The 16,049-nt window shown below is 41.4% G+C and overlaps 3 protein-coding genes across 11 annotated transcripts in view; 1 reads left to right on the top strand and 2 right to left on the bottom strand.

Annotated features, from left to right (window-relative positions):
- The first annotated feature begins 320 nt into the window (after window positions 1–320).
- On the top strand, window positions 321–3,231 carry trappc2l (trafficking protein particle complex subunit 2L). Its single transcript, XM_086289348.1, has 5 exons — window positions 321–409; window positions 670–842; window positions 1,369–1,456; window positions 1,669–1,748; window positions 1,826–3,231. The coding sequence occupies exons 1-5, from the start codon at window positions 365–367 to the stop codon at window positions 1,869–1,871; spliced, it is 432 nt and encodes a 143-aa protein (XP_086145474.1). The 5' UTR covers window positions 321–364; the 3' UTR covers window positions 1,872–3,231.
- Window positions 1,977–5,293, bottom strand: pabpn1l (PABPN1 like, cytoplasmic). Its single transcript, XM_086289336.1, has 6 exons — window positions 5,002–5,293; window positions 4,098–4,218; window positions 3,530–3,597; window positions 3,344–3,450; window positions 3,119–3,206; window positions 1,977–2,669 (listed from the first exon to the last, which is right to left on the bottom strand). Exons 1-6 carry the CDS (start codon window positions 5,071–5,073, stop codon window positions 2,340–2,342), a joined length of 786 nt encoding a protein of 261 aa, XP_086145462.1. The 5' UTR covers window positions 5,074–5,293; the 3' UTR covers window positions 1,977–2,339.
- Window positions 5,294–12,219: 6,926 nt separating this feature from the next.
- cbfa2t3 (CBFA2/RUNX1 partner transcriptional co-repressor 3) overlaps window positions 12,220–16,049 on the bottom strand; it is a 44,713-nt gene continuing 40,883 nt past the window's right edge. For all 9 annotated transcript variants that reach the window (XM_086289322.1, XM_086289267.1, XM_086289259.1 and 6 more), the window contains one exon: window positions 12,220–15,266. In XM_086289322.1, the coding sequence (XP_086145448.1) occupies window positions 14,883–15,266 (384 nt within the window). In that variant the 3' untranslated portion in view covers window positions 12,220–14,882. The remainder of the gene's footprint in view (window positions 15,267–16,049) is intronic.

Below are 16,049 nucleotides of genomic sequence, written 5' to 3'. Positions count from 1 at the left end.
TTCATCTTTTTCTAGTTTAATTTCTCTTATATATGACTACGGTAGCTTTATATTGTGTTATTAAATAAACAAAAAAATTGCTTTTTGGAGTATGCTGCATTCAATGACTGCTGATAAATCTGTCTGTCACGAAATTAAATTTCAAAATATTCGGATAAATAACAAAAAACTAATCTCATAAAATATAATTTAGCTTACAAATGGAAATATTACTATATAAAGATTATAAGTCAACTATTTAAGCACACGGTATATACATCATACAGGAAAAACTGGCATTCAATGGGGGGCTGCTTTCTACTCCTGCTTTACGGGTTATAACTGAATGCAACGTATCACGTGACCGCATCAGACAGCTCACAAGATGAACACTAACATGGCGGTGTGCATAGCTGTGATCGCAAAAGAGGTAATGATTGTTGTTATATATCACAGGTTTTATTTCCGTGTTTTGGCCATAGGTTAACCTTATATTGATAGACGTATCTAAGCACATGTTAGCTTTGTCTGAACGCAAGTTTAAATGCACCAACATGGCTATCGCCTAGCATTAGCTAGATTACCTGCTGTTACAGTTTTCTGAATCTTTCCCGAGCAAGTGCTACAAAGACGATGCCTTTAATGTTTTTTTTTTTTGTTCTTCTCTACATTTGTATGTGTTTTTGGCAGAATTACCCGCTATATATCCGCAGTGTTCCCACTCAAAATGAGCTGAAGTTTCACTACACAGTACACACCTCTCTGGATGTGGTGGAGGAAAAGATCTCAGCTGTGGGCAAAGCCTTGGGAGACCAGAGAGAGCTGTACCTGGGTCTGCTTTACCCAACAGAAGACTATAAAGTGTATCCTTTACTTTTAAGTAATTTTACTGTTTGTTTTGGTGGGAGCTATCCGTGTACTTACATCACGTTTCTTTCACTAAGGATAGAAACGTGAAAGATGTGAAATGACACATAAGGTGAGAGTATGATCTCACCTTAGACTAATTATCTTATTACATAAAATATAAATAAACCATTACTCTTCAAAATAGTGTACAGAAGTATTTGGCCACGCCCATTTCTTTATATTTTGCTGGGAAAATCCTAACAAGCTATTAATAAGTCAGTATTTTGTATGACCACGTTTATTCTTCATCAGAGCCTGAACCCTTAGACAACCTTTCTTGTAATCATCTTTAAACACTTTTCCACCAAAACCATTTCAGATGACTGTGTGGCAAATAATGGGTGGATCCATGCTGAAATCCTTATAAACCAGACTTCCAGATTCTTCTCTTATCATTCTACAAAAGCAGAAGTTGTCTTAGCTGGAATGTTTGGTCTCAATGTTTCCTGAAGAAAACAGTATCCTTGACTTGTAAAATAGATATGGGTATGTGACCAACTCCAAGGTGAAATTTGTAATTGTTGTTGACTCATCAAATACATCTTTGCGGGATAATGAAATAAGAAGTGTAAGTTGAGTTTGCTAAGCATCTACACATTTTCAAACAGAGCTGGATTAAATAGAATCCTGATGACAATTAACCTTACATTTCAAAGTTTAGGATGCACTGTACACAACTAGAACACAATACTTGATTACGTCTTGTCGAGATGAACATAATCAACTTTTTGGGACTTAATTGGAACATTTCTGTACAACGGACGCTGGTTTCATTTTCAGATGTTCAGGAAGTTGCACAACTCGTTTACTGACGTTATGTGTAACCCGTTCCACAATCCTGGAGACACCATTCAATCCAAGTGAGTATACGCTGATGTTGCATTTGATGTCCCCCATTTATACAGTGATGTTTAACCAATAATCGATCATCCTCCAGGGCCTTCGATGGGATTGTTTCTGGAATGATGGTACAAACTGCCTGATGAATCTTTTACCCAGTCTGCTGATCCTCCACTGTACATACACACCCTTTATTTTATTTACTTGTTTCTTTAATTATGAAATACAACTGTAATAAAACTGAACTGTTAGACATCACTGTGTGTTATTTTACTACAAGTGGAACACCAGATCATTTTTATTTATTCACATACATAGCAAAGAACTTAAGTTATACATAAGGGGAAAATTTGTAGATTACATTGCAGGCAGCAACACAAAACATTCGTCAATTTGTAAAAACAGATGCAACTGCATAACATTTCGAGGATTGTCCCATGCATTCACAGCAACATAAGCTAATAAAGCGACATCTCTGAATTATGCACATCTCACCTTCATCACTGTGGTCATTTATGCACCTCTCATAATTACCAACTTGATAATGGATGGAAGAATGTTTAAAATGACTTGTGTCACTTCTATCCTCCAACTTTATGCTGCGGGTAGACCTAGCGCTGCTGGGGGTAGTGCTGTCCACTCGACCCTGCCCCTAACTCCTCTGATGGTGGCGTGATAAGCAGCAGACATGGGTAACGTTTAGATGTCTGCTCATGGTAGTCCATGTGTCCCCACTGTCTTTTCCCCACTGGGGCTCCTCCGTAGTAAGGGTGGGGTGTTTGATGTTGTGGCCTGTTCGACTGGTAACGGAACCTGCCTCGAGAGCTGTTATGGTATCGGGGTGGACGGTAGCCACGACCTCTGCCTCTGGAGTGGGCGCCTCTGTGCCCTCCTCTATCAGTGGTGCTGATGCCTGGCATGTTAGTCCTCTTGGGCATTACCTGCAAGACAAAGTATGACCACGTTTATTCTTCATCAGGCTCTTTACTGGTTAGGACTAATTTGGTTAAAAAGACAAACACTGAACACACCCAAGACCCTTTGGTGTTCTATTTTCACTTCCAAACAGGAAGTGGGGTTATGTCCAGTACACACGGCAAAATATAATTTTCCCAGTCTATTCCTTTGTGCTAAGCAAAACAACTGTAACTTTGTTCCAACCAAGAACAGTACAAATTTGTTTCTTCCCAAGCAAGAAGGTTATTTTGGTAGAATCTGATGCCACCTGAGATCTTCTCCCTCTTATGGTGCTGCAAGCTGTGCATGTACAACAAATGTACTGAGATTTGACTGGCATTATTGTGCACCTGAAATCTGCACGTATTCCGGGGGGGGGACCAAAAAAAAAAAAAAAAAAAAAAAAAAAAAAAAAAGCATAGTACTCCCTCACCTTTAAGACTCTTCCTCTGAACAGAGTCTCATGCAGTCCAATGGCACTCTGTACAGAATCTCGATCGGAGAACTCAATGTAAGCAAAGCTGTGAAGATCAGAAAAGATAAAAAGCACCAATTAGATATGGAGCCAACCTTCATGTAGGTGTATGCTATGATCAAACAATGTTAGGCTGCAAAAAATAAAAAAAAATATAGATATATAAATACAGACTGAACCCACCCCTTAGGATGGCCGGAGAACCTGTCACACAGAATGGTTACTCTGTTGACAGGACCACAGCCATTGAAGTGGATCTCCAACTCATCTGCAGTGGCTCCATAGTCTACCTGAGATTTATTCAGTGTATTAGACCAAAACTGTGACACCCCCCAAAAATATCCAAGTGTAGAAATAAATGTTCCTTACATTTCCAACATAGATAGACCTGTTGTCTGCGTCTATCCTCTCCTCGGGAGTCATGTTGTAGAAAGGTCCTGTGGAGGAAACAGACTTTGTCCACTGCTTTTGCACATGCAACACAGGGAACGTGCAGTCTACATGAGTCATGCTAGGTGAAACTAACAATGATTACATTCACCAATATTATCTCTTTGACAATACACATCTCAGTCTGGCTCTTCTCTGACTGCATCTCTGCTCAGAGCAGGAACCAAAGAGGAGGATGGGGGGGAGGGAGACGCACAGAGGCAGAAAATAGGCACAGGCAGCGAGGAGGACACTTCTGGTTCTCTGGGGCTCACTGCTTCGTCTCATTGGGCAGTGATGAGGCACAACACTCGCAACCACTGTGAAGCGTCCCAGGTGTTGGCCAGATGGAGAAGAATGTGGTTATCTCACCTGCCTGGAGGCTGTAATGCTACACACACCTGGCTAAAAATACACTGTTGAGGCTTCTTGCATGCATTTAGCTATGCAGCTATACAATGTGGTACAATAAAGCACCGCTCCACAGATGAGATGCAAGCTGTCTCACCAGACTGAGGGCTGCTGGTCAGGAGCTGCATGTCCACTGCATCACACCTCTCCTCCTTCAGTCTTTCCGATTCTTCTTCCATCTCCAGCTCCTGCACCCTGGCCTTGATGGCCAGCAGCTCCTGTGACACAACCAAAAAAGTAAACTTGAAGAAACTTTGGACTAAAGTAAGACACTCAGCAATGATAGCAAATTAAACAAAAAACTTTTAAACAGATGCAGAAACATTTGAATCTTATGGGTAGTAGTACAATTAGTGCTCGCCAACAGCGACATTAAAACAAAATTAGACATTTTTTTTTATGTTCATTTGCAGTTTGAGGTTAGAGGCCGGACAGATTTTGTCAAAAGGTACATTGGCATCTTCTGGAGGCTAGAGGGCATTGCTTATTCCTACTGGGTTAACTTTAGTTGGGAACCTTCCCAGATTCACTGATCTGAAAGTAGGCTTGTTGTCTGACTTGTGATACAAAGATACTGATTTTTTTTTTTTTGTCCCTCCTATGTTCCCAATATCTATGGCATATTTACATATACATGAACTAATCTCCCTGAAAAAAACAAACATGTTCAAATTGAGCTGTCCTGATATTTCTGGGCAGCAACGTAATCTAATCACGCCTGAAGTGCAGCACAAAACGTAGCTATAACCGCACTTAACCCGGACCTACAATGCGCCGAGTGGCCCAGCTTTTCACTCTGCATCTTAGATGTGGCTCAGTGGTGCTCTTATCACACAACGTTTGTCGGGGATATACAATACGACACTGCGTTTGCGCTCGTTTGCCTAGCGTGACGAGCTTGGTTTATTGCACCGCGTCGACATATAGCACACAAGCAAACAAATAAGCCGTGTCAAACCTGCTTTTTGCCCACCGCCAGCACAATAATAGCCCATGCTCACCGGGTCCTCTGTGAATAGCTCTCCGATGGACTCGCCCTCGAGGTAGCCGTACTCCAGATGATTTTCCGCCATGCTTACTGCTCACACATAGCATCTGCAAAGCTGACTGCAGCTTGCCAAAACCGCCACAGAAAAATATCCCTGACAGGGAGGAACCCGGTGGACGGTCCGCAAACAAACGCGACTGCACAATTTGAGGTAACCTAATAGATATCACCTGTGAGTGAGGCGCATGGCGCGCGGGACTGATTGACAGACGAGCGCACGTGAGCGCGGTTTTTCTTTTGTGTGGAGGCTCTTCCTCTCAGTGGCGTACCTACTGTACGTGGGGGCCATGGCTGCCCCCTACACTACACACACACGCATACCTCACCACAGTTTACCCACACGAGTGAACTAGTAAAACTATAACTACAAAAAGCCTGTAAAATGATATTTGCGCATCCCATTCTTCATTGTAAAATTAGATTTATTTTATACATTTGAAATCACTAGAAGTTTCTAATAATGAGCTACACAGGCCGCTAGACTCCCATTTTACATTTGTTTTAGCAGAAATGGGCATGTTTATTGCTTGGTTTTAAAAAATAAAGCTCTCTGTAGTTTATTTTTCCCTGATAATAACTGTATGTATAAACCACCCAATTCAACTTTATGTACGGGGGGCCCTTTGAGCAACACTTGGGTGTCTCTATATCTGTCTTATAACTATAATTTTAGTTCATTTTAGTTACTGATCTGAAGTGACCCTCCTGACCTCTCTCTGTTGTTGGTGGCTTTTGGATTATTATAACTGTGATTATCTGTCGAAGCTTTCCATCCATCCTCTTAAGCTTATCCAATTCAGGGTCACAGGGGGGCTGGAGCCTATCCCAGCTGCCATAGTTTGAGAGGCGGGGTGCACCCTGGACAGGTCCGACAGACAGACAGACAGACAGACAGACAACAACTCAGACTCAGATTCACACCAGGGAAAAACCAGTTAACTAAGCCTGAAGAACTGCATGTCTTTGGACTGTGAGAGTACCCAGAGAGAATCGGGGAGCTCATGTAAACGCCACACAGAAAGCACCCATCCACATAGTGGATTCAAACCTGGGACCTTTTTGCTGTGAGGCAAGAGTGCTAACCGACAAAGCTTTCCTCTTTTAAATGTTATTTATAACCTATCTGTTTCAGAAGTCTGAAATCTGTCCTCAGGGTTTGTTTTTTTTCAGTGAGTGAAGGTCTAACAATCTTTTATTCATAAGTTTTCACTGATTAGCAGGTATGCCTACGTGATAATATAAAGTCCAACCCCAGGAACACTCCAGGTTTGTGTCTGTGAATCACATCTCCAATCCAGTTTTGTTCCATACTTCGCATTGCTTCAAATCACACCCTCACTCCCTATCTGCTCCACCACTGTATAACTATACAAATAACGCGAATAAGAAAACAAAGAATGAAAAGAAAAAGACTTTAAAGATGAGCCTTTAGAGACTCTATAGTGCCTCTCTTGGCAAAGCAAATGTATTTGGCATAACAATGCATTTATGTCTGCTTGCTAAAACTGCAGGACAGGACAGATTAAAAAATAATAAAAATAATAACATTTTACAGAACAGAGAGCTAATTCTAGAAAGCTTCAAAAAAGCTTCAAAATACTCCACTGCATTTGGTGGAGTATTATCTGGACTGGGTACAATCAGCTCAGGTGACCCTTACTAAGCTAGTTAGTGTTAGCTGATAACATATAAGTCCAAATATTTTTAGATGTGGTGATGACCGTTAGAGGCATCAAAACTGTGCCCCCAAACCTATGGGTTATGTCACATCTTTTATATACAGTTAGGTAGGTTTGACAGTTTTCTGTACACCACTAAAGTGGATTTTAAATCAAGAAATCAAGATGTGATTGAAGTGAAGACTTTTAGATTTAATTCAAAGGTTTTCACAAAAGTAAAGGAATTACAGCAATTTTTATACATAATCTGCCATCCAAATGTAATTATAAAAACTGACCTAGTTTTAAATATAAGGTTTGTTTTCAATACATGGATGAAAATCCTTCGCAAACAGCGTTTGCCTGAAGTCTAGAATTTATGGACATCACCAAATGCTGTGTTTCCTCCCTTGAAATGCTCTCTAAAGCCTTTACTGCAGATACATAGTTGCTGCTTGTTTGCGGGTTTTTCTGCATTCAGTTTTGTCTTCAGTAATTGCAAAGCATACTCTACTTGTTTAATATTTGGCAACTGACTTGTCATTGAAGAATATCATATTTATTTACCTTGTGAAATTCTTGGGTTGCTTTTGCAATATGATTCTAGTCATTATCATTTGCACCGTGAAGTGCTGTCCAATCAATTTTGCAGCACTGGACTGAATCTGAGCTGAGAGTATAGCCCTGTACACTTTACAATTAATCCTGCTACTTCTATCAGGAGTCACATCATCAGTAAAAACTATTGCTGCTAGTTCCACTGGCAGCCACACATACTCATGCCATAACATTACCATAACCATATTGGACAGGTAATGTCATCGGATCATGAGCTGTTTCTCTCCTTCTCCATACTTTTCTGTTTTTATCGTTCTTTTACAAGTTCATCTTGGTTGCATCTCTCCAGAAATGTTCAGGCTCTGTTAGATGTTTTCTGACCCTCCTGTTCTTCAGTGGTTTGGACCTTAGTATAAACCCTCTGTATTTCCATTCATAATGGCACTTCTTGTTTGTAGACCTTGACAATGATACACCTGCCTCCTTGAGAGTGTTCTTGACAGAATATTGCGATCATTTGCTTTGGTTATACTCTGTGGTCTCCCAGGCGTCTAAGCAGTGCTAAGTAGTGCACCTTTTAAAGACTGTACCAGACAATAAAGTTGCCCACCTTTGGCCACTAATGTTTTTCATATCTCTCTGTCTATTTTTCAGCTTGATGGCTTCCTTCACTTGCAACAACATCTCACATGGAAAATTCCCATGACAAGTTACCAAATAGGTTCAACACTTGGTATTAACTCCAAATTTAGTTTTTGCTTAATTTCTCATAAATTAACAAGGGAACAGACTTCACCAGTGAAACAGCCTGCCAGCCAGTTACTTTTAACAATTTGAAAATGTGGGACTGTGTATAAAAAAAAGCTGTCATTCCTAAACAGATAATGCAATATTTCTTGCAAAACCCCTTGAAAAATAAAACTGAAAATGTGCACTTAAACCATATCTTGACTGTGGTGCTATACAGAAGCAAAAATACAGGGAAAAAATGTGTAACTGTGGACCTAACTGTAGTTTCTATTGGTGTCTCTAATAACAACAATATCACATTGTTGTCCTGAAGTGTCTCAAAAAGAAACACCAATGTATGAGGAAGAAACATCCGCTCAACTTTGTGCTGAACATTGGAGGGGTCAGGATCTCTGTCTAAATAAATAAATAAATCTGGGTAAATTCCCAGATGATTAAACATGCAACTATTTTGCTTGATAATAACTGAAATGAGTAAAGAAGATCAACAGCCGATTTATGCAAGATAGGAAGAACCAGGCTCAGGGAGGGGTGGCCATATGCCGTGACCGGTTGGGGGTGATGGAGGGAAGAAAAAACTCACACATGGAGTGTCATTAATGTCATTTCTACAGGAGCCCTGGGAAGGTTTGGATAACCTTAAAAAATGTAAAATAAAGTTCAGCGGTTTAGATGTAAGGAGGCAAGTCCAGGATCAACATTGCATCTGACCAATCACTTTGTTAAGGTGTCATAGCTTTGCAACTTGGAAAAAACCTGCCGATGCCCACTGAGGGAAAAAAAATATCCAAAAACGGGGTCAGTTAAGGTCAAGGTTATGGATGGGGGTTGGGATGTGATCATGAATGGGTTTAGGGTTACTGGGCTATAGTATGATTCTATCGGATTAGGCTTATGTTTCGTATGTGGTGTTATGGTGTTTCCACGTTACAAAACTATGACATCACTACAATTTGATTGGTCTCTTGTGTTGTTGAACCTGGGCAAATATTAGATTTGTTGACAGACCAGTCCACCGTGTGCCTCATTATAAGAAGGGAAGAAATTGATTTTTTTTTAAAAACCTAGCAGGTGATTCAGAAGAGGTTAAACGTATAATAAGATTTACTCAGACTATTACATTTACTTTAGTATAAAATCCAAACCAACGGACAGTGCACAAAAGACCTAAAAAAAAACAGCTGGTGGGGTGGAAAGGGACAGCTCAGGTTGAGCAGTCTGGAGAGAGTTAGAGAGGCAAGGCTGAGATGATTTGGACATGTGCAGATGAAATAATAAACAGGAAGACCAGACAAAGGATGTTGAAGATGGAGCTGCCAGGCAGGAGGAAAAGACCACAGAGGAGATTCATGGATGCAGTGAAGGAGGACATGGAGAGGGTTGGTGTGACAGGGGGAAATGCTATGAATAGGGTCAATGGAGGCAGGTGTAAAGATGGAGATGGAGTGATGCAGCCGAAAGAAGAAGAATTAGTAGAAGAGGTGATTTTAACATGAGACCAGAGTTGTTTAGTAATGTTTTTGTGTGTCACTGTTGTAATATACTTACATAATCTTCATGGTATGTCTAGATTTTTTGGTGATATGTCAACATTTGGGATGATGACACTGTGTTAATAATTATTTAATAACAATGGATCAATTTCATTTTCTGGGCATGTAATCTTAGAATATTCCCACATTTGAAAAAGACAAGAGAGAACAGCAATGAATACTTCATTTCATGTTTTAATTACACAGTTACATTGTTCAACACAGACAATAACCTGAATTAGAATGTTTTACAGCTTCACACATCCAACAGAGCGAACAGTTAAAGAGCGGTATTAGCAACAGGGAGGAAAGCATGCAAGAAATAAATACAAATAAGAATTGAATTCTTCTGGCACAGTTTACTTCATCTAAAAATGGCAACAGGACCGTTTGAAGAGGGAAATTAAACAAAAGGGAAAAGATCTTCAAAGCGCCATCCTTTCCTACAGAAACATGTTTTTCTGTAATAATGTATTGCACATTACAGTATAGAATGCTTCCCTACACATAAAAAACCATAAACCTTTATTCAGTTTATGTAAAGATAAAAACAAGACCATCCTGAGCCATGGCTTTTGGGAAAACAAGTTCTGTATCCACTGTTTGCCACCTTAGCTTTCTACTGTAGCTATATATTGGAGCCTGTTTCACAGGAAGGACAAGTCAGCGTCACATCTGATGAGCTTTGAAGCTTCTCTGGTTGGAGTTGGGAGGAACAAACACCAACCTGCTAATATCTGTCTTCTCTAAACATGTGTTTTGCCCATATCATGTACATAGTTAAACAAATAAGACACATGGCCAATGCAAAGTGTTTGGAGACCCTTGGATGGTATTCACAACAGCAGAGCCCTTATGTGTTTGCCATATATAATATCTTCACAGAGAAAAGTAAATGACACCACAGCACTAATGCACTAATTGCATTTGTTTCATTACCCCAGCTGATCTTCTGTATCCTACTGTCCACTGAACCCAGGAGGAGTGAAGGACAATTTTGCTCTTTCCTGTGCAGATTCGAACTGCAGTCTCATATCTCACGCAATCAATCACAGCTGACGTTCTCTACTGCTGGGACATAACACAAAAATTAGAACCAAAGCGAAATTGAACTGAGATGGTTGTAGCTTTTGGTTGTGTTTTGGTCATTTATAATGGTCTGTTGGGTTTGGCTTTGTTTCGTTTATCTGAGGGCTTACTCACAGACATGGAGGCACACACACGAGCAGCGCGCTCGAAAGATGAACGGAACTGCCGCCACAATGTTGCGTGGATGTGGATGTTATAGAAAAACGTGTCACTGTACTGCAAAAAGCTGCTGCTACATACTGTGAATCAATGTGCCACTGTACACGGCCTGGGATGTTTCATTAAAGCTCTGAAGGTTTCAAGTAGTTTGTACAGAGACATAAAGAAAAAAAGACTTACAAAAACACACACACACAACCATCTGCACACACACGCACACACACCATGCATTCATTTTTATCTCTGCAAGGCTTTGTGACTGTAAGAACACGCAATCAGTAGGCTGTTTGAAAGGAGAGGCTTCTATTATTTTTACAGAAGCACTTTTCAGTATGTAGACAACAAGCGCTTTGATTGCTTGAATAATAATTCTACACTTCTGAAACTCAGCCGGTTCATTGAGGGCGGTCTTCACTCCTGGGCTCTGAGCGTGTGTATTTCAGACACTTTGGTTAACTGGTGTAGCTGAGCTCTAACCTTTATTACTTCTGGTCTGCTGATTCACACCATTTCAGAACCTACTATGGCAATACAGGAGTACTTTGGTCTGTGCTTTTATTGGTTTTGGACAACAAATGGCATGTCATGGTCAATTCTCTGATCGGTTTGGTAATACGGAGGTCTGACTGCATGTGTGCCTGTTACTAAATTCTAGCAGTATCAGCTTTTTAGTGGGATGTGTTTTAAAAAAGAAAAGAAAAAGAGAGACACTAGGGTCTGAGAGGAATAAATAGATTTAAACATTATGAGTAAAGACAGTTCTCTACAACGCTATTTCCTTTTATGACGACTTTTGAGCGGGCATGTGTGTGTGTGTCCATGTCTGCTCTCAACCCAGCTTTTCAAAGTCCAGGTTAACCTCTCCTGGTGGTTAGCTGTATGGTCACAGGAGGTAGCTAGTGTGAAGGGAGGGTTGTGAGCAGTGGTTTGTGGTAGTAGTGGAGGAATTCGACATCAGGGTAAAAGGAACAAGTCACAGAAAAAGAAAATAGGCTGAGGTCAGCGCCTTAACATGGTAATTCTAACACACATACATAAATGCTACACACGAATGAAGGGGTACCTTGCAGCTTATGTCATTTGAAATATGGTCTCAGATAGTCAAAAAAAAAAATCAATCCAACAAAAACTAAAAAGTAACAAAGAGTTTTTGTTTTCCCATGCCCCAACTGCAAAAACAAAGTTACTCTTTTTTCCCCATTTGGTCCAAGCAAAGGACGCCAAGCATGTAAGCTATACAATAATCAATATAAAATATGCACACACATTTTTTTCAAGGCTTTTTGACTGTTTAGTATTCTCGTGTTAACCTTATTGCTGAGGCGTGTGGGAAAGCCTGGAAAAGAAAAAACAGCGCGAAAGAAGTCGTGCTACTCTCTTGGCCTGAAACTAAAGACCTGCCCCCCACCCCACCCCCACCCCCAGGTCAGCAGCTTATACTCAAATTGTTTCTTTACAAATGAACAATAAGCAGCGAGGAGTAAAGAACAACATTTTAAAGATTGGGTATCAAATTAGATTTGTCATGTACTGTAGCTTAACACTGGCGTATCGCTTAATCCTGCACCATGGGAGAAACAAACACTGTTAACCACATGCACGCAGACTGATGAGGACCAAGAGAGAAAGGATCACTACAGGGGCGCTGGAGCTAAACGGCTGGTAAGAAACTGAGTGCTTGACGTGATGTGTCAAGTATGACATTTCCAAAAATTGGTGTAAATGAGAAGAAAAAAACAAACTAATTGAGTTACCACTGAGCCTTTCTATTAATACACACTGTTGAGTCACCTACTGCAGGATGCAGAGCTGTTTTGCCACTGTTGCCAACAGTTTCCTCCACTCGGAGTCACATGACACTTTGATTTGAGTGAAAATTGAAAAAGTGTTTAACTTGTATGAGAGAAAAGAAATTTGATCAATTTTAAAAACAAATGTACTGTGAAAAAAAATCTGGACATTAAACTTTAAAGGTTTCTGTTATTTGGCAAACACATTTTTGGACCTCTTTAAATACTATGTACATTCACATTAAGTTACTGATGTTACTTTAAATATATTTATATGTATCTATATTATATGACACCCTATGGGCAGTTGCTGAGGTTCCATTCAGTAGCTGAATTCTCTTCATATTGCACCTCCGTCCTCTCACTGTCTTACAATGCGAGCAATACAAAATATTCTACAAGAGGGGTTTCCATCTCATTGATATAGATTCAACAAATCAAACAATAAGTACAATGCAGGCCTTCCTCTCATAAACAAAAGCGTCCTTGCTCTGTCTTCACTGCTCAACCCGAACTCAAAGGAGGAAAGTGAAAGGTAGCAAAACAAAAACAAAAGTCCGTCTTTCCGGATATACACAAGGGCAGCACGTGTGGACATCAGCAACAAGAGACATTATTGAAAAATGAAGAGAGGAACGATATCTACAAGCGGGTTCAGCCCTACCCGTGGGGCTTGCTTTGTGGCTCTCTGTCCAAAGCCAGCGGAGGGGTAGGGCACATGTGAGTCAAGTAGTTGGGGAAGAACATGGAAGGGAGGAGAGGGGTGAGGGGAGGTAGAAAGAGAAAGGAGAACAAAGTCTACACCGCCCTTTTTTAGGCTCTGTCTTGTGTTTATCATGCTTTGGAAAAGGAGGGAGTGAATGTAAAGGTAATTCCTTCAAAGATCTCCTCGCTGTGGAGCGTAAATTAAAAACAAAACAAAAAACAACAAAAACTTACAAACAATCCTTCCACGTATCTCCATAGTTTGTAATGCCATCTTGGACAATGTTTTCAAGCTTGTGTTGAGGGTTTTTTTTTCTGTTTCGGCAGCTCCTTTGCCATGTACACACCATCATCTCCTTTGAGGCTGTGTAGCTTTTTTCCTTCCTCTTTGTCCTCTCTACCATTTAAACAAAAACACACTGTTGCAGGGTTTCCATCTATTTCATTAAGTCTTTCTTGTAGGTAAGTTCAGAGCATTGTCCATATTCACTAGTCTGGGCCGTCTCTGAGGAATCGCTGTACTTTTACCCAGACTGCAGGAGGCAGCTGCACATCAAAGCAGGTCACAGTTTGCTGTCTCTGGGTCCCGTTTTGCAGCTCCTCTGCAGCCCGGTCGTCTCAGGGCTGGCTTATCTGCTGAGGAGGTGATGTTGCTTTGTGTTTGGTTACAAGATGAGTGCTTCTCTTTATCGCTTACTTACTCACTTTGGCAGTGTAATACAAAGGTTTGGATCATGTTATTTTTCATCTTTGAAATCATTTGGGTTCATAATGGTGCAGAGAGGTGAGTCCGGTGTAGATTTTCTTGGCTCGCTAGCAAGGTAGTTAGCAGTTCAAAATTAAGTTATTTTTTTCATATCATTACTGTTATCATAATCAACATCAGCATCATCGCTATTATTCTTTATTTAGAATATTTGGACTTCTCTTTGTTTTCCCTTAAAGCCAGAAAAGAACTTTTAATAAATACTAAGTTGTGTTTCTGAGGAATTAATCGCATCCCAACTTTTACCCCTTCCCTCAAAAATAACAAAAAAGGTATTATGCTCCTTGCCTTTCTCCAATAGGATACTAGAAAAAGTCCCACATCTGGAAACTGTTTGGACTGTTAGTGCACATCTCAGGGCTCATCTCATTGGTGCTAAATTAAAGGGAAATCCTATCCAGGTGCTAATCGGCCTAGTCATCCCCCATTGATGCTGCCTCCTCACAGCCCTTATAGTGGACATTATTTACCATGCTTACGTTACTGAGGGCAAATCTTCAAGTCAAAGCTCATGTTCTCAGCAAACACATCTGATATGTTTCTTCAACAGAGAAAGGAGACACTGCACTCGTCATGCTTTACACTACATTGAACCCCAGACCACAATCTTTGTATCTGTGGCTGTAAAAGAGAAAGTATTCTGGAGGAAGGTGAGGAAACAAGTCCATCATCAGGTTAAAGAGAAGATGTTACAGATCGGGATATGAGGGAAATAAGAGGTAAAGGAGGGGACTGGAGCAGTTTGCGATGAAGATTCCTCAGTTTGGTTTTGTGTGGAGTGTGAGCGCTGTCACTTCGGTATGCAGGGAGGGGACGAAGTTCAGACGTCAGCGAGAGGTGGCATCCAGTAGTGCGGGGGTGGCTGGAGTTGTGGAGCGAGAGGCACTGCTGGAACTGCTCTCTTTGGGGCTGGCAGAAACACTTCCGCTGCCGCTGCCGGCCCCTCCCGCAATACTGCTCTGGGCTGCGAGTGACAGGGGTCCTGGAGGAGTGCGCTCGGAGTGAGTTGGGGGCGCGCTGGAGGAGGCGGAGGAGCTGGAGGAGGGGGTTCCTAGAGGGACACTGCTGCCCCCTGGCAGCCCCTGAAGGCCTTGACCACAGACGTGGTGGTGCTTCTCCCAGTCTTTGTGTTGGCAGAAGGAGCCACAGTAGCGAGCTGTGTTGCAGCCGCTGCACGTCTCGCTGGCTTTCCTCCCACAATTCCAGCAGCTCTGTTGAGACAGTAGGGAGAGAGTGGGTCGATAAAAATAAGTCTATTTTGTACTCAACCAAGCAGAGTTTACACTTCCTAACGCTGCAACAAGAGTCTAGATTTGCCAGCAGGAAATATGTTATTTCTCCACTGCATTACCTTAATATAAAAACAGTCAAATGTCACATGTCTGAACGATTTCAGACCTGTGGCACTCACCCCCATTCCCGCCAAATGCCTGGAGAGACTGGTCATTAAACACATCAGAGCTGCTTTTCCACCATCTCTGGACCCGCACCAGTTTGCATACAGGGAGAACCGGTCAACTGAGGATGCGATCGCCATAGTGCTGCACACATTATTGAAGCACTTGGAACACAGGAACACCTATGCACGGCTCCTCTTTGTAGACTACAGCTCGGCTTTTAATACCATCCGGCCATATAAACTCCGTCCCAAACTCCACCAACTGGGACTCAACTCCTCTCTGTGCAACTGGATTGTGGACTTCCTCACTAACCGTAGACAGAGTGTCAGAGTGGGTAAGAACACCTCTTCCACCCTTGTGGTCAACACCGGTGCCCCTCAGGGGTGTGTTCTGAGCCCTCTGCTATACACTCTCTTCACCCATGACTGTATTTCCTCCTGCGCGTCCAATCTCATTGTTAAGTTTGCCGATGACACCACAGTGCTCGGACTTATATCCAACAATGATGAGACAAACTATAGGACAGAGGTGCAACAACTAGAGTCATGGTGCCACGACAATAACTTGGTCTTAAACACCAAAAAGACCAAGGAG

Source organism: Aulonocara sp. 'chitande type north' Nkhata Bay, linkage group LG1, assembly GCF_057382095.1.
Source record: "Aulonocara sp. 'chitande type north' Nkhata Bay isolate Kocher_YH1m ecotype deep benthic linkage group LG1, A_spYH_male_GT1.1, whole genome shotgun sequence".
Classification (NCBI taxonomy): Eukaryota; Metazoa; Chordata; class Actinopteri; order Cichliformes; family Cichlidae; genus Aulonocara; species Aulonocara sp. 'chitande type north' Nkhata Bay.
The sequence above is the reverse complement of the archived record's forward strand: the minus strand, read 5'-3'. Positions and strand labels throughout refer to the sequence as shown.